The sequence below is a fragment of the Callospermophilus lateralis genome, chromosome 6 (genome assembly GCF_048772815.1).
Source record: "Callospermophilus lateralis isolate mCalLat2 chromosome 6, mCalLat2.hap1, whole genome shotgun sequence".
Classification (NCBI taxonomy): domain Eukaryota; kingdom Metazoa; phylum Chordata; class Mammalia; order Rodentia; family Sciuridae; genus Callospermophilus; species Callospermophilus lateralis.
Window position 1 is genome coordinate 7,394,290 of NC_135310.1, and position 21,855 is coordinate 7,416,144.

Below are 21,855 nucleotides of genomic sequence, written 5' to 3' on the forward strand. Positions count from 1 at the left end.
CCCATAGGGTCCTGTGTGACAGTCCCCCCTCTACCTTCCAGTTCCTGATCCACTGCGAGGGCACACGGTTCACAGAGAAGAAACACCAGATCAGCATGCAGGTGGCCCAAGCCAAGGGGCTGCCCAGCCTCAAACACCACCTGCTGCCACGCACCAAGGGCTTCGCCATCACCGTGAGGTGCTTGAGGGATGTAGGTAAGGAGGCGGCCTCTGCAGCACTGCCACTCCCGCCAGCACAGGGCACCCACAGCCTGTGATCTGCAGTGCCGTTCCTTGGTGATGCCTTGGAGCCGGCATGTGGCTGGCAGCAGGAGTGACTGCTAAATTAGGGTCTCTGAGGGATTCAGAATCTGCTGGGCACCTCTCCTTAGTGCATCCCAGCAAACACTGCCCTCTGCTGCTGAGCAGTGGCACTACCGTGTGACTGTGTGGAATGTGCTGGATCCTGCAGGGGCCCCTGGCCACAGACCCAAGTGAGCCCTGTTGGTTTGGGATATTTCCTGCCGATCTGTTGGCATCAGCTGCCTGCAGATGATGAACCACCTGTGTCTGGCAGCTGACCTGTGAGTTCCGAGCCTTGAATTATTGTTAGGTAGAAGAAACAAGGAAACCCAACAACAGGTTTCTGACCTCTAGTCCTCTTTGCAGTTTAAAACACTCTTCCCTGATAACTCATGTGGCTTCCCAGCTCCCGAATCCCTGGTCCCTGGGCTCTGAAGGGGGTCTCATTGCCCTCTGGTTGGATGGGCCACCACACAGCTTTGGGTCTCGGGGGCAGCTCCATTGGCTGGGCAGACCTTCCTTGGGTGTCACATGCCAGGTACACCCAGAAAAGGCTGGGGTCTATCCTGTGGAGAGAGGAGGGCAAGGCTGGGCCCTTTGTCACCAGAGCCACGTCATGGCTTCAGGCCTCGTGTTGCTGGTTTCCCATGGCCTTGTCCTCATCTCTCCTCTCCTCCTCGTGAGACAAAGAGCAAGAGACCCCAAACTGTTGCACAGGCCAACCTCAGGATTTAGCTGGATGCTGAGGATATGGAGGACAAGCTGTTTTCTTTTTTTGGTACCAAGGATTGAACCCAGGGGCGCTTAACCATGGAGCCACATCTCCAGCCCTTTTTTATATTTTATTTAGAACCAGGGTCCTGCTAAGTTGCTTAGAGACTTGCTAAGTTGCTGAAGCTGGCTTTGAACTCACGATACTCTTGCCTCACCCTCATGAGATGTTGGGATTGCAGGTGATTCAGTGCCTGGATGGACCAGCTGTTTTCTGTGGTGCGGTTCACTTTGGGGGCCCTGCTCCCAGGCACTCTTGCAGGCCAGCAGGAGGGACCCTCTCCCCCTGTCAAAGATGGTGGGCCTACAGCAGCAACAGGTAGAGAAAATATGATAGGGATTTTATCATTTTCAAATCTGGGTTCCCCACTTTCCCAACTAGATGAAGAACTTTTGAAGCTTCCTAGTATTTTCTATTCCTTTTCTTGATAGCAATGGTACATGTAGGGTTCTCAATGAAGGGCCAGGCTCATAATGTGGTGAGCACAAGGTGCTGGACCTGCAGCCAGTACCTGATTGTCATTTCAGCCACAGTGACAAAGGCATCAGAAGGACTCCACACTCCAGAACTAGGCTTGGAGGGCTGAGGTACTTGTCCAAGCAAACACCACCCCACTGAGAAAAGTGGCCCTGGATTCATGTCCAGTCTGACACAAATCCCTGTTCCTTCCACTGTCCATGCCTGTCCTACACACCACAAGAGTCCACGTTTCCACCAGGCATTTCTATCACTGGTTCATTCTCGCCATCTTCCATCCTGAGAACCAGAGCTTTCTGAGCAGGGGCAGTCTGGGGACTACAACCATAACTTTTCACATTAAGTCCAATGTGCTGACAGGGTCACTCACCACTGAGTGGACCATTAACATCATGCATAATTTCTTGGCCATGTTGCAACTGACTCTGATTCAATTCCTGAAGGACTTCCAGTCAGTATCTTATGGTAGGTTTGTGGCTGTCTCATTGTTGTTCTAGGGGAAAAAATGCTCCCAGGAAACAGACATGCTTAGATGTTTAATATGCTTCCCATTAACTTGTCTTCTATCCCTATTTGTGTAAATATGGGCATTTGTTGAGCAAAGCACAACAGGTCATGCATATTAGAAAGATGCCAATCATTGTTATCACACATCTAGATCTAATATTGTAGCATTGCTACAATTTTAAAATTGATCTGACCTCAGCAATTACTCTGTTTTCTATTACTATACTATAATGGGGTTTTCTGATTACATGTTTGGTGTAGAACATTTGAACAACATAGAAAAAGCACAAGGAAATCTGATTGTGCCATTCGTAGACAACCAGTTAGCGATGTTATGTCTTCGAATGTGTGTCTGCAAAACAGAAATGGGTCCACCCGCTATATACTGCTCTGTGTTTGTCTTATTTTTATAGTTCCAGCTGTATATGACTGTACACTCAATTTCAGAAATAATGAAAACCCAACACTGCTGGGAGTCCTAAATGGAAAGAAATATCATGCCGATTGCTACGTCAGGTAAGCTGCCTCTTTCCTTTTCAGAAAAGAGAAAGCTCGTTGCTAAGTAAATAAGTCACAAATGACCGAGAGACCTTCTTCTAGGGACATCTGGTTAACATCTTGCATTCAGTCTTTTTCACCCTGAACTCATTTATAGTCTATATTTATGTTATGAACTTGAGTCACTTTCTACTATTTGGAACAATCTAACCTGGGGAAGCCTCTTTCCCTCCCAGCTACTTCTTGATCCTCTTATACCAACTCATTTTCATCCCAGAGCCCTGGCTGGTGAAAGGGCAGACCATATTTCATAATCAATCATTTAGATATTGAGTGTAAAGCAATTGTTCTATTGATCCTTTTCTTGGAAGATGGATCTGCCCTGTGCAAATACACACGAGTGACAGCACCCAGTGTTGGTAAGGAGATGTAGAGGTGCAGAACACTCCTGCAAGACCTCACGTTGGTTACTCTCCATTAGTCATGACTAGGGAAAACCCTCCCTAGGCCAATTCTCTTCACCTGTCCATTGACTAACACAATGGGCTTACTGTCTAATCTCCAGAATGTCACCAAGATGAGCAGGAAGAATTTAGAGAAGCTGCAGATGTTAAAATGCAAGGGTGATTTGCCTTAGGTCAGTGACTTACTCATTAAGTCCAATCTGACTCTGGTGGGGTTGGCCTGGTCTCCTGTGCTGTGGGTCATCTCCTCCAAAGTCTGACCAAGAGCCCCTGAAATGCCCACCAGCAGAGACACAGGCAAGTGGTATGTATTTTCCCATTCAAGACTCTACTGATGCCAAGCTACAGCACGGCTCAACGAAACGCCAGTGGCTGACCATACTCACTAGGCTCAACATGATGTTTGAACATTCCCGAGGAGATGTGTTGGTGGGCTGACCGCTGAAGTCCAAAGCCACTCCCTGCCTGGATTCGAGCCCAGATCCTTAGAGGCAGTAGAGAGCAGCATTCTGAGATATTCCAAATGGTGGGGTGGCCACCGTCTTTCACTCAGCTGCTGCCAGAGAAGGCTGGGAATCCCCACCCTCCCTAAGGGGGTCTTCTTCAGGGACAAAATTCGCTTTTCTCTCCCAAAGTTCCTTCAACACTTGGCAGGAGCTCCACACAGTAGCCAGCCGGACCACTGGGAATGCAGGCCCACGAGGCTGTTTTCTTAGGTCACTGCAACTCTCCAGAGCATGTGGCAATCAGAGCACACACCCCAAAACCAGCTCCCGTCTTGTTGTCAAGTTCACTCATGGCCTCCCATGAGACTTTTTAATGTACTGGGGACTCGAACCCAGAGCCTCATGCATACAAGGCAGGCACTCTACCACTGAGTTATCTCCCCAGCCCCCAGGAAGATTCCTTTTGATACTCAATTCACCTCTCTCCTTGTAATGACCCAGTTGGGATGGCTGAGGCCTTGCTCTGAGGTCCACTGTACCTCAGTGTGAAGCATGAAAACATCCAGGGCAACAGTGCCAAGGACATTACTGAAAAGAGCAGAACCATCCGAGCTCCTTGGTGCAAATAAAGAAATAGTTTGCAGGCAGCATCTCTAACCTCCTCATGAACCACATGAAAGATCTGATCTGCAAACGAGGGCAGATCAGAAGAGCAAAGAAAAGAAATGGTGTATCCATGGAAAGAGATGTAGGGACAGGAAAGGGGAAAGAATATTTCCAGAGAAACTTGCAGGGTAAGTCTTATTATGTTAAAAGCTTACCTCTGTAGAATTCTGCCTGAGAAGGAAGCCATTATTCTAACAGTGGTGGCTCCCGTCATCTCTTATGAGGTGAAATCCCAGCCTCCATTCTCTGAACAGCTACACCTTGGCAAAGAAGTTCTGAAGTGTCTCTTCTTCCTAAGATATTCCTGAGCAGCAAGAAGTGAAACGAGCCTTTTGTCCTTTCTCAAGGACAAAAGCAAGTGTAAATTCACAGTCCTTGAAGTCACCAGAGCCAGCAGCCTCAGAAGAGAAAGCGAGCAGGCAAGAGAAAGGGACAGACAGACATGGAACAGGAGTCAGAGCAAAGTGGCATCTCCCCTTGTTCCTGATGGGCTGTCTGCAGAATGATCCTCGTGCCCCTGCTAGCAATGGCCCCAGGGCCACCCTTGAACCTGTGAGTAAACACTGGGGTGCAAAGTGACACAGGGATCCCTGAGCCCAGAGGGGCAGATGCCCTGGCTTCTCCCATCCAGGTCCTTTCATGTAGTGACACTCTGGCAGGGGCCTGCCTTGGTGCTACCAGGTCAGATCACTTGATGGGAGGTATCTGGCCATTGCCATGAAGTTGTTACTTGGCTGAAAAAATGACTGGCGTATTATCTCCTAAATGTAGATTCTGTATGCGTTGGATCATCTTTCATGGAGACTAAGGCAAGTGTCAGATTCGGGGAGCCTTTCTGTTAGGCAGGAGGGAAAAGAGAAAAGGGCAGGTGTCCCCGCGTCTCACCATCTTTGTGTCATCCAATCAGGTCCTTGCTCCATCCTGCTTGGACCATGACTACACTTTGACTTCCATGGAAGTACTCCTCTTTGCTTCCACACTGTGTAGGCCACCTAAATGAAAGCCCCGAGAGCAGGCACTGTTATGCTGAAAGTGCTGCTGGCACCGGGTATGGCCTCCCACCACTAGCTGCTCTCTGCCCTTGCAGGCGGATTCCAATGGAAGACATCCCCGAAGACGAGGACAAGTGCTCAGCCTGGCTCCACAAGCTCTACCAGGAGAAGGTGAGGGGAAAACAAGTGAAGTGTCTTTAAGGGGCTTCACAGAGAGAATGAAGCTGTCTATGGGTGTAGTGGCCAAGACGAGCTAGGCCCCACAGCCCTTGCTGTTTCCTGGCTGTGGCCCTGGGGCAGAATATTCCTGCAAGATGCTACAGTTATCTTTGGCAATAGATGCAGTCTGAAGTGCTTCTGGGTCAGCAATTTGGTTGCCTGCCTAATCCAGAACATCACCAGCATAAGCAGGATGTAGTCCCTGAGGGTGGCTTTGCCATAGCTAGGTTCAGACCTGCAGGAGCCCCTCCTCCTTGCCATCTGTGGTCAGCTGCTGGGCTCCTGACTTGTCCTTCCTTCCTCTGAGCAGGACCTTAGCTTCCACTATTTCTTTCTTCCAAAGACATACTGAGAAGGGGTGATCTAATGTTTCCCTAATTTGCTCTCATGGAAGAAGTCTGCCTATGTTCCATCACCTCCTGTTAGTGGCACCTACAGGCTTCAAGACCCTCTGTCATCTGTGTGGTCTTGAAGTCTCAGCCCTTGGGAAGCTGCAGGGCACAGACAGGGTGTTGGTGCTGGTGGACTGCATGTGGAGTCTGCAGATCCTGTGTGGAGAGGCCAGAATGTCAGTGTGGTGTGCATCCTGGGTGGGTCTGGGCAGGCCAGCTCAGCCAAGTCCAGTGCTGTATCAGAGGGACCCTTCCTCTATCCCCAGGATGCTTTTCAGGAGGAGTACTACAGGACAGGTGTCTTCCCAGAGACCCCCCGGGTCCCCCCGCGGCGGCCCTGGGCCCTGCTCAACTGGCTGTTCTGGGCCTCGCTGCTGCTTTACCCTTTCTTCCAGTTCCTGGTGAGCATGGTCAGCAGTGGCTCTTCTGTGACACTGGCCACCTTCATCCTCGTCTTCTGCATGGGTAAGTGGAGAGCAAAAGGCTTCCAAGTGGAGGCAGTGGTGCTGCTCTGCTGGGGCGACAGCACCCGGCAGTGGGAGGCGGGAGCCGGGCTGAGGGGCCTGTGAGGCTGCACACTGCCCTCGAGGCAGAGCGGCTGCCAATCCTCAGGCCACGCCCCGCGTGGCACTGTGTTGCTCCTCTCCTCCTCACAGGCCTCTGAGCAGAGACCGTGTTGTGCTCCCCTCTTCTACTTTACAGTAGCATTGAGTAATTCTATGTGAGTTCTAGGACCAGGCCAGGGTTCGAGTTTCAGCTTCTCGAGAGGTGGCCTCAAGCAGAAGTCTCCTCACTTCTAAATGACCTATGGGATACGTGTCCCACCCCAAGAGGGCTGTGGCCTCTGCCCACCCATGACTGAGGAAGTCTACAGAGCTTGGTGCCACTGCTGTGGGAGACTCTGTTTACTCCCCTGTTGGTTCACGAATGATGATCACACACAATGTCTGCCTGGCCCTGTGATAGGGGACCCATCAAGGTGACGGAAGTGTGGTCCTTGTACCAAGGACCTCTGGAAGTCTGCCCTCTCCAGAGGGAACAACGTAACGGCCACTTCTGAGCAGCAGCCCTGTTTTCCAGCCTCCTGTGGCTAACTGGGCTTGGGCCCGGGTCCTGCGGAGGTTGTTACAGTTCACACCCACAGGTGTGAAGGCTCTCAGCCAGGGCGGGGACTTCACTCACGGCTCCAATACTTGCCCAGGCATGCTGAACTTGGGTGCTTTAGATGTTGGAGCCCTGCATTTTCCAGGCTCCTTTGCTGAGGTCCCATGAGCTCCTACCTTGCATTGGCAAAAGAACCCTCTTTGCCGTGTGGATCAGCATGGAAAGCTGAGAATTCTGTGGGCCCCACAAACAGCTGTTCACTTCCAGTACACAAGAATGAAAACCCAACCGAGCAGCCTTACTCAGTTCCTTTCAATGTCACGTAGACTGACATTTTAGATTGACTGTAAAGCTAGGGTCATGAAAAGGCACCTCCAATCTGCCAGCTCTCAGCTGATGCTTGGGATTTGCACCCACCTGCCTCCCCCAGGTTCTCGCCAGGCAAACTTCCCTGCAGTCTGTCCTCCTGCTAATCTCTGCTCCTGCCCTGTCTCTGCAGCTTCCATGGGAGTTCGATGGATGATTGGTGTGACAGAAATCGACAAGGGCTCTGCCTATGGCAACATTGACAACAAACAGAAGCAGAGTGACTAATTCAGGGATGTGTCACCTCCAAAGGGAACCTTGGGGAACTGGTGGCCTCTGCACAGCCTTCTTAGTGGGACATGATGATGGAGGCTGGGTGAGCCCCTGCCGGCACGAGCACACATCAAGGCCTCCCCAGACAAGGAGCTTGGTCTCGGAGGCAGAGGGGAAAGATGATGCTCTTAAATCGTTTTTTCCCCGTGTGATTTAGTGGGTTTGGTTTTCTTTTCACTCTCTAGCGCGCGCGCACGTGTGTGTGTGTGTGTGTGTGTGTGTGTGTGTGTGGTTTTGAGAGACAGGGAGGAAGAGAGTGGCTGTGCAGTTGCGTGTGGGCCTGCCTCTGTGACAATGCAAAGGGTCTTGGAGTCTGCAGGGGGGAGCAGGGCTGGGGACAGAGGGATGAGTCCCCCTGTCATCCTCTGGTGCTGAGCTGAGTCTTCTGTAACCTTTGATTGCCAGAGACACTGAAAAGTGCTTTAGGTAAGATGACTAAATTATGCCTCCAAAAAAAAAAAAAATTAAAGTGTTTGTCTGGGTCACCTGTGGTGTGTGTTTACACTGACTGCTCTGCCCCCCATTCTGCCTCTGCCCTGGCAGGGGTCATGCTCACAGCAGGGGGTTGCCAGGAAGCTTGGGGTGAGGCGGCACCTGCAGGCACACAGATCACTTAGGTGGCTATGCCAACAGTGACGGAGGACCTCTCTGAGGACAAAGAAGGCAGGATGTGGGGACTAGCAGAGCACATCCCTAAACAGCAAAGGTCCTCCAGAAGCTCTGGTTTTCTGTCTTGCTGAAATGGAGTCCACTGTGTGAATCTTTTTTTTTTTTTTAAAAAAGAGAGAGTGAGAGAGGGAGAGAGAGAGAGAGAATTTTTAATATTCATCTTTGTTTGTATGTGGTATTGAGGATCGAACCCGGGCCGCACGCATGCCAGGCGAGCGCGCTACCGCTTGAGCCACATCCCCAGCCCTACTGTGTGAATCTTAAGGAACTGCCCAACTCCTAGAAAAAGCTGATCTTGAAACTGAACACGAGCTGGGCACGCCTATAATCCCAGTGGTTCCAGAGAGAGAATCACGAGTTCAAACCCAGCCTCAGCAACAGGGAGGTGCTAAACAACTCAGTGAGACCCTGTCTTTAAATAAAACACAAAATAGGGCTGGGTATGTGGCTTAGTGGCAGAGTGCCCCTGAGTTCAATCCCCAGTCCCCCGTACCCCCTGGCTCCCCACAAAAAAAGAAATGGAACATGAAAAAACAACAAAGCCTGGACATTCTTTAGTAATCTGGGAAATGGCCTCACTGTCAGCAAGAAAGAGCAGGGTCATATACCTTACCCCTTCCTAGCAGCCAAGGAGCCTGGTGCTCCACAGACTAGCTCCCATGGACCAGAACATTCTGGGCTTTTGTCTTCCATCTTGGCTCCCACGTGGATACCAATTTACACCACTAAAAGGTTCTGCTCTTCAGCAAACTGAGTGGTCTGGGAGTGCTGGCCAATGGGGAGGACTTCTGCAGACCAATCAGCCAACAGAGGACAGACACGCCAGGGGAACATGAAGCAGTGACATTTCAGAAGGGGAACAAGTGAAACATGTACGTCCTTCTACGCTGAGATGCCAATGGCGATTGAATTGACAGGAACTTAGGAGCATGAATGAAACGGACATCTTTCCCATGTAAAGGACCTACTGTTTTGCTGTGGTTGCAGAAGAGATGAACTGGTCTACATCAGAGCTGGCTAAACATCCCACCAAAGGCACAGCCTATTCAGAGTCACACTTCAGATATTTGCTCATCGAGTCACTAAGCACTTTCCAAGCACCACTGACCTAGAGGAACCGAGTTACAAGCAAGGTCTAGAGCGCTTTCTGCCTACGAGACAATATCAGAGCCTGGTGATTATTCACACAAGTGATTTCACAGATGAAGAAAGGAGCTCATCCCGACCTACTTGGGGGAGACCCACGCTTGCTGACTCCCTGTGCGCACCCAGCAAGGACATGCAGGCGAGCCCCCGGGGATGCTCCCCTTAGGTGGGTGGGACCTGTGAGGTGCTCAGGTGTGTGCACTCCTGTCTGAGTGCCCTGGCAGGCCTGCCCCTGGATTTTAGGTCCATCCTCCACTAAGGACCAGAATGAGGCAGTCAGAGGGACCCCTTTGCGGTGCCCATGATATTCCAGTTACAGCTCACAGTGACTTGCCTTGCTGGGGTCACTGCAAGCCTCCAGCAAGCCTCCCTGCCTCTCACAGCCCACCTGCCATTTGTACAGTGGGAGTGGCGCCTACTTCCTGGGTCACTGCCAGGCACAGAGAGGCACGTGAAGAGTCCTGCTGCATCAAGGCAGCCTTGAAGGGCAGGGAGGCTGCGTCCACATCACCACTGCTCAAAAACCTGCAGGACTTAACAGGGGATGCTGAAAATGTGCCATCCTCCCATTCATTAAGTTGGTGACCTATGTCCCCCAAACACACCCCCGCCCTACCCCAACACCCACAGGTGCCCCATCACAAGCAGAAGCAGCGACCAGTGAGACCTCTGCAGCCTGAGGCCCCTGGCTCCTGCTCAAGGCTGGAGGGAGTCCAGCAAGCGCTCCCGCTGTGTAAACTCCCACATGTGCGCTGAGATGAATGGAGGGAGCAATGTGCTGGTCAGCTGGTTGGTCAGCGGGTGTCCCAAGGGACTGCGGATTGGCTGGAGGAGTGCTTGGTGCCACCACAGCCTGCCTGGGTCTGCAGTAAGCCGTGAGGCTGCTGCATCCTGCATCCTCCCCAGTGCTCCCCGGGAGGCCTTGGCCAAAGGGACTCTACACTTACTTCGTGAGAGACCACTCGTGGTGTCCCATTAGGAATGTGTTCAGCCTCCATCAGCAACACTGTCTTCAAGGCCTCAGTTGAAGCAGTCCTGAAGTGCGGCTTACAGAGGACAGGGAAGCTGGCATGAATGCAACACGCTTAGCAACGGGCTGACATCGCCTCCCTTTCCAACAGTCATAGCTCAGTGCAGTGAGGGACCAGCTGACGACAGACGCTGCAAATCAGGACCACGGAGCCTGGTGATGCTCCTGGTGGGGTAACACAGGACCGCCCAGCAGGTGCGGCTTGGGGTAGGGTGAGCTGGCTCTTCAAGTGGGCAGTGTGACCCCGCTTTGTTTCACAGGTGCATTCACCAGAGATCAGCGCCTGACGTTTCAGACTCTGGATCCTTATTTGCCTCTGCCCTGGGCAATGTAGCAAGACCCTGTCTAAATAATTTTAAAAGGGCTGGGGACATGGCTCAGTGGTTGAACACAACAGGGTTCAATCCCTGGTCCCTCGCCCCAGAAAAAGACTGTTTTGCAGCAGCATTCTGGAATAAAATTCTGAAATGGAGGACTTTTCAGTACATGAAGGAAAGCAGTGATGCTAGGAGATAGCAAAGATGCCCTAAGAGTGAGTAACACTGTCGGAACTCTCAAATGTTATCCGACTAGTGAATAGTCCTCAAGGGCTGTGTGGACCCAGTGGGTGGCGGCTTTTTAACGTAAGGCTGAGAGCTGATAAATGGGTGGTAATATCAACCTGGTCGCCTAAAATCTCTCTACCATCTTTTCACATTTTTTACTAATGGGCTAAACAAAGATAAAGGTAATGAAGTATGTGGTGTACACCGCTAGAAGGCTTAGGGACTAAATAAAATAAACATAAGAGTCCATTTGGAATGAGGCAGACCTTTCCGGCCCCGTGGTATTCAGGGAGAGTGGGGAGGCCTGCAGCCCCTGCCCCGCCCTTGTCTCCCACACCATGCTGTGCCTGCTGCCAGTTGCCCATTCCCTCAGCCCCGCTGCTCTTTCCTGCTGGTTCTGGCTAAGTACACGTGTAGTCACTCTCTCCGTTATGTCCCCAACTCAGTACTTCCTCTCTCCCCAACTTCCCTCACTTCCCCCACAAACCACGAGGCTGAGAGGGGCAGAGGTGGGACGTTCAGGGTCTGCCTGGCTGCGTCAGCACTGGTGTCTCCCGCCAGCCAGGCACACAAGGCCGCCTGCTCCCAAGGCCCACACAGCAGCCAGCTCTGACTCTGAAAGGAGAATGACAAACCGCAGGGAGCCTGGGAATTGGGAACTGAGGAGGCAGAGAAGAAGGACCTGGAGCGAAGGGAACCTTGTAGCAGCAGCTGGGCACACAGACTGCGTCAGCAATGCCAGGAGGTTGATTTCAGCTCAAAATAAAAACATTTCTCAACAATTCTAAAATGCAAACAATTCTAAAATCTCAACGATTCTAAAATGCAAAAGGGCTACAAAGGGCTACGGAGGAAGACGATGACTAAAGAACAAATAGAGAGTGTGTCAACAGTGCCTCCTGGCGTTGTGTGACACAGCTCCCTGTAGGGACGGGGTGAAAATGGGAGGTGGCATTAGGCCACTGAGTTGCACACGTGTTGCAGTAAGTCCCTCTGAAATAGCAGTGGTTCTAATGGGCTGAGAACAAATCGCCTAATGACACATGAAAAGCACTGCGCCCTGAGCATGGACAGTGCTGGCCCGGAGGTGACTCACGGCTTGGCAAAATGACAGACTACACGTGCATGGACAGAGGACCTCTTCAGGGCGAGGCTAGGAGGCTTCATGGAGGCACGAAGTGGCAAACACTCCAAGCAGCACGTCGTGGCAGTTTACACCAGAATACTGAGGGATCAGCCAGATGGTGACTTTGGACACTCACATTGAGAAGAGAGTTACCTGCTTCGACACACCGTCAGTAAACAAATAAACTGATCCATTTGGTCCACTGATCCTCCTCTAAACAAGAAAACAGGGTCAGGCCTTAAAGGGCAGGTGCACACTCCCATATGCAGAAACACACTCAAATGTCAAGCTGAAACGCTTTCTGGTCCTGTTTTGGACTTCTGCCCTGGCATTTAAAACCTAAACAGAGTCTATAAATACAAAGGAACTCCATGGACCTTAATGCTGTTGCATCCTGGGAAACAATCTCATTTCCACCAGGAGTCCCTATACAAGTCTAAGTCCCACTTTAGGGCTACCTTCCGCGGCCGGTATGAGCCCACAGAGAGGACAGTCTTGTTGTGGCTGCCTCACCTCTGGCACCACCTCCTACTCTAGTGCACAAATGCAGCTTTATGCATGGGCTTGCAGAGGGGCCTGCTTCTCAACGACAGTGGCCTTTTATGTAAGCTCCACTAGGCTAGGAAAGAAATACTGTTTTCTAATTTTCTTTAATGCTCTAGTTCAAAGGCTGGCAAACTCTGGCCAAAACTCTTAAACAAAGTTTAAGAACTCACACTTCCCATTTTGAAAACTTGCTCTAAAGCTACAATAAACTAAACCCAAAGCATGCAGAAGGACGGAAAACATAAAAATAAGTACAAGAAACAGATATGGAATCCAGAAAAATAGACTGAGAATACTACTGACACCAGAAGTCAAATCTTTAGAAAGATCAACAAATCCTTTATTTAGCCAAGGAGAGAGAAACCACAAATTACTCAGGACTACAAGTAGACACCACTACTGGCTTTATAGAAATTAAAAATGTTACTGGAGGTACTACAAACAACTGGCAATCATCAGGTAACTTGGCTAAAATGGATAAATTCCTAGAAAGACTGAAATTACTGATACCAATGAAAGGAAGTAGAGACTTTAAGAAGTACACAGAGTGAATTAATAGCTTAAAATTACCCACCCCCCAAGGGAAATCTATGTCCAGCTGGTTTCACTAGCGAATTCTACCAAATATGTAAAGAAGTTTGGTGAGCAATATCAATCTACCACCATCTCTTGGTGAAAAAGAGGAGGAAACTTCCCAGCTCACTGATGGAAGCCAGCATTAACATGATACCAGAGCCAGACAGGGCATCGCAAGAAATGAAAACTGCAGGGTCTTCCTCCTGCAGCACTGAAGCCGAGTCCTCAACAAGCCCTGCGAACCCAGGCACAGCACACAGAGGGAGCGCATGCAGGGATCGACTAGGGCTTAAGCCAGGAACACAAATCAGTCAATACACTTTATCAACCAGACTGAGGACAAAATCTACATGATAATCTCCATACACGAAGAAAGAACATTTGGCAAAGTCTAATATCCGACCATTACAAAAGCTCTCAATGAACCAGGAAGAGAAGGAAATTTCCTCAAATGGAGAAAGGGTATCAGTGAAAATCCTAGTGACTAATTTCTACTCAAGATAAAAGCAGGGTAAGAATGTCCATTCTCACCACTGTCACTCCATGGTGCACTGGAAGGTCAGCCAGCATGGCCAGGCAGAGTTGAAAAGAGAAGCCTCTTGTGAAAGAAGAAGCGAGACTGCCCTTATTTATGAGCACCACAACTTCAGATGCAGAGGACGCTCCAGAGTCCACAGGACAGCTAGTAGGACTACTTAGTGAGTTCAGCAGAGCCAAAGGGTCAAAGATCAGTATTAGAAATCAACTGTAAGTATACATACTAACAACAAACATCTTAATATAAAATCAAGAAATATTTTCATTCACAATAACATGAAAAAGAATACAACACTTAGGAATGAACATAAGTTTGAGAGTTGTACACTGAAAATTACAAAGCATTGCTAAAAGAAATTAAGTACCTAAATAAATGGAGAGAGATCCTGTGTTTGTGGATTAGAAGACTTAAGATAACAATACTCCTCAAATAGTTTCATAGATTTGATGCAATTCCTATCAAAATCCCAGCTGGGTTTTTTGTTTGTTTGGCAGAAATTGACACACTAATCCTACAATTCATATGAAAATGCAAATAACTCTGAATAGTAAAAATTGTCTTGAATAAAGAAAAAAGAAGTTTCAGGACTCACAGTTTCCATTTTAAAAACTTGCTCCAAAGCTACAATAATCAAGACTGGGAGACATCTACCTAAGATAGACATACAGATCAATAGAAGAGAATTGAGAGTCCAGATGTACATTTTACATCTATGGTGAACTGATTTCCAACAGGATGTAAAATCAATTCAATGGAGAAAGAACAGTCTTCAACAAACGATGCTGGGTTATGCAAAGACCCACATGCCAAAGGATGAATTAACTAAAAATAGACAATAGGCTTTATTAAGAGCTAAAACTATAAGACTCTTAGAGAAAATAAAGGTGTCTTTGTGACCTTAGATAAGGCAATGATTTCTTAGATATGACATCAAGAGTACAAGCAATAAAGAATAAATTGGTAAATGGAACTTTAAAAAAATTAAAAACTTCTGTGCTTCAAAAAGGAACCCATTAAGAAAATAAAAAGACAAGTAATGACTGCAGGGGGAAAAAACACCTGCAAATCACATATCCAGTAAAGCACTTGCAGCCAGAATTGATAGAAGATTCTTACCACTCAACAAGTGACCAAAAAATGCTAATTTCAAAATGGGACAAAAAAATCTGAGTAGACATTCCACCAAAGAAGTTGTATGAATGGTCAAACAAGCACATGAAAAGGTTTCACCATCAGTAGGAAAAAGCAAATCAAAACCACAATGCAACACTATTTCATACTCAACAGAACAGCAATTATCCAACAGGAGAAGCTGGAACCCTCAGATGCTGCCAGTGAGAATGATGAGCATGGACTTACCGTGCAACCCAGCAGTTCTACTCCCAGGAGACATGTCCACACAAAGACTCTGTATGGGAATGTTTCAAAAAGCAGAAGCAACCCAAATGCCCACTGACTAGTAAATGGATAAATGAAGTATTACACATCTACATGGAATAGTAATCATCAATAAAAAGGAATGAAGTACGGATCCATGTTACAATGTGAATAAATTCAGAAATAAGCTATGTGAAAGAAGAAAGACACAAAGGCAACATATTGTAAGGTACTAATTACAAGAATTGTCTGGATGAGGCCAGTATACTGAGACAGGAAGTAGCTGAGTAGTGACCTTAGGTTAGGCAGGAATGGCAAGTGATGCAAGTGGACATGTGGTCTCTTTCTGAGGTGATGGAAATGCTCGAAAATCAGATTAGGATAGTGACTGTACAACTATATAACTGCATTCAAAACCATTGAATTATACCCTTCAAATTAATAAATTATAAGGTTATATAAATTACGGCTCAAAAGGATATTAAAAAAACTTTTAGACAAAATTCTAATTGTTATATATATTCCTCTGGATGTTAATTTCTTGGCTGAAAAGACCCACTGCCCTGGAGGGAGGGAACAGAAAACATGCTGGAGGAGTGGCCGGCCTAGTGTAGCTGTTGTGTGGAAGGAGCAAGTCAAGGACCTGAAAAGATTTCGGGAAGCTTCAAGGTCAATCTTTAAAAAAAAATTTAATAGCAAAATGAAGTAAAGAATACCATCAATGACATAAGGCTAGGCTTTTTGAGAAGGTTCACTGCTGAAATTCAGTTTACACTCTGAATGTAGATGCTTTCTCCTCGTCCGGCAGTACTTACACCGGCGACCTAGCACCTCTACATCTTGGTTTAAAAATAAACTGAGCCTGACATGTGGTAACTAGGCTTGAGCTTCGGTTGTAATTGCTGGTTAGTAGGATATGATTAAGAAGGGCTACCTCATACCATCAGTGTTGCTTCACTATGTCCTCTGCTGGTCAGCAAGGAGACACCAGTCCCTAAGGAACACCTAGCCAGTGTCCAGCTGAACACACTGGCTGTGCTCCTTCTGCTGAGGAAAATGCCAGGCCCCTCTCCTAACTGCTGGCTCTTAAGGTGTGAACCATTAAAAGACAGTGTGACTTAGCTTTCCTAAAATAAACCATTTATTGAAAAAAGAACCTTTTTCTTAAATTTCATTAATCAGCCTTTTGCATAACAAACCTGCAGCTTGCCAACAACAAAAAGGTTTCACAGTCAGTGCACTCAACAAAAGGAGATCAGAACAAGGTCCAGGACACCTGCTAACACCACAACTTCTTTTGAACCCAGAAGGGTGAAAACACTACACTGATGTCACGGTTCTCCACCACGGGAGAAACAGGAGACAGAGGCGGTGGTCCGTGTACAGTAGTAATGGCACTTAACATGCAGCTTCTTTAACCTCATGGACACTGTCACTCAGGAGGCCCTGTGCCACGTCAGACAAACAGGAGCAGCGGGAGCAGCGACGCCTGTCACCTGTGCAGTCTTCAGTTGGAAGGTTAAAAGGCGAACACTGCTTCTCAGCAGTCTTTATGTAAATATTACATACAGTAGTGACTAAGGGGTTCTCCAAGTCCACACACTACCAGGCCACGGGCTGGTGAGCTTCACTCTTCATCTGTGCAAACCTGTGAGGAAGCAGGAGAGAGCTGAGCCCAGGCAGGTGCAGGCACACAAGCAAGCTCGCCTGAGCCGAGACTGACAGTAAAGGCCGGTCCACCACCCTGGTGCCAGCACCCTGCTGGACACAGGGGGAGAGGCATAAGAAAGGAAATGCTTGGGGACAGTGCTGAGTGTTCTCTCTGAGGGAGAGCCTGGGAACTGAGAACTGAAGTTACTTTTTCAAACATCTGTCTAATCTTGGGTCAATGTTGATACATTATTTACATATTCCATAAGAAATAACTATTCCTGATGACTAGTCCCTAAGGCCCCACAGCTAGCCCAGCTCCCCGCGCCCCCTCCTTCCCGGTTCTCTCTGGCAGTGGGAGTGCCTCACAGCCCTGTGGTGCCGCTCTCTGGGGTTCCAGTCTCCTCACTGTTCCAGTTCTCACTGTTCTGACACACACCCAAGCAACACTTCTGCCTCCAAAATCTCTATCACAGCCCAGTTTCTGCTGGAGTGCCAGCCCTAACATCCAAATGCTCATCTGAAATCCACAAGCGAATGTTCCAAACGCGCTGTGAATTTAACTTAGGAGGGGAAACCATCATGCCCCTGGCCCGCCCCTTAGCCAGTTGCCCTTTACAGTGGTGAAGGTAGTTTCCATGAACTGCTGACAGCCAGGAAGCTGGGCCACCCTAGACTCCTCCCCAAGTTCCCCCTTCACATTTCACATCCGACCAGATCCTTAGTCAAGGCCATGCTACTCTTAAACATGGTGGATAGTTTGCTAATTGCCCATTCTCAATTCTTCAGCTGTATCAGCAGATTCCTAACTAGTTTCTTATCTTCAGAGTGATCTTTCCAAAAAGTTATTTAATCATGTTATATTTACAATAAAACTGGCATTCCTTAAAGCTGCGCTGCTCCTTTTCCAGGCCATCTCTTGCCCTTTTCCATACCCCATTTTCCTCACCTGTGCTGGCTCCTCATCGGTTCTGCCCTCTGGACTCAGCCTTCCAGGCCTCTTCATGCAGGCTGCCACACCCTGCCTTGATTCTTGACCTGGCCAAACTCTCTCTAATAGGCTAGGTTATCAGCCTTTCGATCAAGAGAAAATAACAACTGAGATCACCGGACTGCTCTAATTCTCCTGCTCAGTAGGCCACACACCATTACCACAGGTCTCACATCAGGCTGTCCTGACTAACCTGTCCCTGACGCCACAGACTATCCATTCACTGCAGTGGAAACCAATCTTGGAGCCAGTACCATTTAAAATCCTATTTAACTGCCCCAGGTGTACCTAAATATGTGCCGCCAAAATAGATCAAGAACCTCAATAAACATTTTTCAAATAAAAAAAAAAACAAAATCATAAAATTCCCTCACATAAGAAGACATTTTTTCATTTCCATTTTAGATAAGGTATTTTAAAATTAAGTTTCCAAATTTCCTTACATGCCAGATGCAAAACTGAACTTAAATATTTAAACATGAAGATAATGATCAGTGATCTGACCTTGACAAAAGAATGGTCGAGGAGCTGGCTGGCTGTCCACCTCATCTTCGGGTCACTTTCCAGGCAGTGAGAGAGAAAGTCCTTTCCCTCAGGGCTTAATCTTTCAGGAATTGGGGGCTTATGTCCCATTCCCACTTTATACATAATCTGAAAATTGTGTTCATATTCATGCCAAGGCCTCTACAAAGACGGGGAAAAACGTCAGATTTTAATACTACATGGCCATATAAAATGCAAATACTCAATCTTAGGCATCTTAAAATTGGTATCTACATTTGAAGTAGCAAACTTTTACTCAAAAGACCAAACAGAAAATACTTCAGGCCTTGAGGCCACCTGATCCCCGTTAAGCATTCGGCTCTCTCACTAGAATACTACAGAAGCTGGGGACAGTACATACAGGAACAGGTGTGACTGTCCAATGGAACCTCGTCTAAACGCAGGCAGATAGCACAGTTTGCCCAGCCCATTTGGGATATTCTGTTAGTCCAGCATAATTTAGAAGCCACTGTCACATAACTAAAAGATGTAATATGTAAAATGATACAAAAGTCACTAAAACATACAAAACTCAACATTTCTCTCACAGGGATTTAATATGCTCCCTGGTTGAATAATGAAAACTCTGTGTGGGTAAAGCTTATTTTACCATGATGAGAAGAAAAATGAGGTTCACAGGAGAAGGAACCAAGTTATTATACCATTCTAATTTATGTGCTATTGATTGGTTATTCCAACATGTACTCTTGAATGGGAATACATGTTCTTGTGTGGCTTGACTAAAATAATGCGGACACCGTGGCTATCTTCCTTAACGCTAAAAGAGGTAACATCAGCAAATATTTGCTGAGCACTTGCAAGGTGTGTTCTTTTTCCACAGCTGCAAGTATAGCTGGATAATGATTTAACTAGTTTCCTGAGAACACTTAAGAGCTTGCTAGTGTTTCTTCTGTGTAAGTGATGCTAGACAGCCAGACACTCTTGTGTACATGTCTATACTATACATTTTTATAATTACTCCTCAGTAGTATCTTCATCAGAAGCTAAATTTTCAGAAGGAAAAATTTCTTGATTTGAGGGTATGCAATTTAATTCTGACAGATACTGTTTCCCAGAGTATTCTGCATTTTTGACCACAATATATGTCAATTTCCTTATACCCCAAAAGTAAGTATTCTATCTTTTAAAATGTCACTCATGTGGTAAGTAAAAAATAAAATTCCACTTTTAAATATGTAATTCTGATGAAGCTCAACATTTCATGTTTCTTTCTTTCTTTCTTTTTTTTTTTTTTTTTAAATTAACAGGCTTATTTTTTCCAGAGTACTTTAAGTTTACAGAAAACTCCCTCGGAAAATACAAAGTTCTCACCCAACTCCCCACCCCTCCAGTTTCCTGTTATCCTCATCTTGCATTCGCGTGGACCATTTGTCACAACTGATAGGCCAACGTCCACGAATTATTGTTCATCAAAGTCCACAGTTCACATCAGGACTCACACTCTGTGCTGTGGAGTCTGTGGGTTTGGACACATGCACAATGGCATGTATCCATCACCACCATCCCACAAAATGGTTTTGCAACCCTGAAAATACCTGTCCTTCATGTCCGTGTGCTTCAACCACTGATGTTCTTGATGTCTACAGTTCTACCTCTTGCAGAATGTCACACAGATGGAATCATACAGTAAGCAGCCTTTTCAGATTACTATCTTTCTTCACTTGGCCAGATGTAACTAAGGTTCCTCTATCTTCTAAGGATTCATAGCACATTTTTAAAGATTTCTGAATAATATCCCACTGTGGGGATGTAACAGTCTGTTTACCCATTTATCCACTGAAGGACGTCTTGGTTGCTTCCAACATTTGGCATTTATGAGTAAAGTTACTGGAAGTACTAATGTGCAGGTTTTGCATGGACCTAAATTTCAATTTCATGGTTTTTTGTAACTGCTTGCTTCTTTATGTTTTCTTTAAATTCACTTGTTAAGTTGTTCTCATATAATCTTATAAACACTTGTTTCCTAGTTTGTCCTTTTCCTCAACATTATTCTGTCTTTTGATAGGTCACATTTTTATCTCTAATTGTGTTTTCTGGCAGAAAATGTGTCCACAAAATTTATAACCAATAATAAACCACAACTACCGCCCCATCCCTGTACAGTGCCCTCCTGAAGGTCCTCCTCCAGGTACAGGTTCTGCTTACCTTGCCTGTCACCATCTCTATGAGAACGCAGCCCAGACTCCAGATGTCTGCTGCACGTCCGTGGCCTTCTCCTTTAGCACGGGTAATGACTTCAGGTGCCATGTATGCTTTAAAAGTCACAGATATGGTGATTGTAATGGATTATAAACACAATACTATGTATTAAGAGTGCCGAGCAATAAATTAATATTTCTATGTTATTTTCCTGAATTATGTCAAAGGAATGCTGAAACTGAAAACAGGTATTTTGAATCATTTGTTGAATGGACTTTTTAGGGACAGAATTCTATTTTAACACACAACTTTTGAATATGCAAATTTTCAAATAAATTGTATTCACATTGAAAACAGGAAATTGAATTTGCAAAGGAGGATACAAAATTTTATGACATTAAACAATCAAAATACCGTTTCAACTAAAATAGTTGAAATAAACAACACAAGAGTCTTTCTGAGAAGAAAAAGCAGCTATCCTCCCAGGGTAGTTAAGATCATTACTCAGTCAGCTGCCCTCCAGGAGAAGCCCGAGCATGTGGGGGAGGGTCCTCCTCATGACCTGAAACCTGCTCCCACCCTGCAGGTCTGTGCTGACCAGGAAGGGTGAAGGGAAACCCAGGAGTCATGCCCACAGCACTTAATGAGTGCAGACCAGCCCCACTGGCCCATACCTGCTGTCCCCAGTGTGCTATTCACTTCACCAGGCATGGTCTGGGCATTGTTTTTAAGCTTTACTGAGCATCCAAAATCTCCCAATTTGATGAGTCCAGATGAGGTAAGGAAGATATTGGCACCTAACAAGAAATAAGCAGTCATTAATCAGCCTCTGAAACACAATATTGGCACTTGCATGTTAACGTGGTAATCTAAACTACAAGAAACTATTTATAAACTAAGTAATATAAAGATTATGGAATTTTACTTACAATGTGCAATTATAAAAAGATGTGATGCTTATTCACAAATGTTAATAATACAAAGCAACAAAATTTAACATCAGGATAGATAGCTCTGACCAATAAATTTGGAAATGAAAGATGCATAGATTCTAACACTAAAAACTCACAGAATACTTGAGAAATTATTATAAAACACAAATGTCTGTGACAGTTCCTGAACATTAGAGTTGGATGCAATTAACACCTCCATAAGAGGAAGAGACACGTAGAAAGACCAGCACACACGCTGTGGTTCTTCAGAGGTGTGGCTGAGGCCACCTCAGGATATGTTTTAGAATATGACTGAAAACAATGTTCTGTAATTTTCCAATAGTTCTACAAGCAATAAACAAGCCTAACTCATACAAACTTATAATTGGAACTTGGGGTTACTGCTCACCTCTCAATGCAGCTTGGCCTTTTACTATAGGCTACGAGATATTATTGCTCCAACTAAGTCACACATCTCTAGCATGTGTCTATGGTACTCCTTCACAAAAAGTGACACAAAGACGCCCAAACTGGTAAGCAGTCATGTGATGAGAGGTAGTCTAACAGT

General features: G+C 46.7%; 2 protein-coding genes across 5 annotated transcripts in view; one reads left to right on the forward strand and one right to left on the reverse strand.

The window, feature by feature from the left end:
- Agpat4 (1-acylglycerol-3-phosphate O-acyltransferase 4) overlaps positions 1-7,816 on the forward strand; it is a 101,598-nt gene extending 93,782 nt beyond the window's left edge. The window contains exons 5-9 of the mRNA XM_076859382.1: positions 42-195; positions 2,452-2,554; positions 5,200-5,275; positions 5,982-6,180; positions 7,319-7,816. Coding sequence (XP_076715497.1) covers positions 42-195; positions 2,452-2,554; positions 5,200-5,275; positions 5,982-6,180; positions 7,319-7,413 — 627 coding nt within the window. The 3' untranslated portion in view covers positions 7,414-7,816. The remainder of the gene's footprint in view (positions 1-41; positions 196-2,451; positions 2,555-5,199; positions 5,276-5,981; positions 6,181-7,318) is intronic.
- Positions 7,817-15,742: 7,926 nt separating this feature from the next.
- The window catches only part of Map3k4 (mitogen-activated protein kinase kinase kinase 4), a 105,059-nt gene continuing 98,946 nt past the window's right edge, over positions 15,743-21,855 (reverse strand). For 3 of the 4 annotated variants that reach the window (XM_076858059.2, XM_076858060.2, XM_076858058.2), the window contains 4 exons: positions 21,030-21,152; positions 20,362-20,468; positions 18,157-18,336; positions 15,743-16,659 (listed from right to left, as the gene is read on the reverse strand). In XM_076858059.2, the coding sequence (XP_076714174.1) occupies positions 16,639-16,659; positions 18,157-18,336; positions 20,362-20,468; positions 21,030-21,152 (431 nt within the window). In that variant the 3' untranslated portion in view covers positions 15,743-16,638. The remainder of the gene's footprint in view (positions 16,660-18,156; positions 18,337-20,361; positions 20,469-21,029; positions 21,153-21,855) is intronic. The other variant, XM_076858061.2, reaches the window with a different exon arrangement.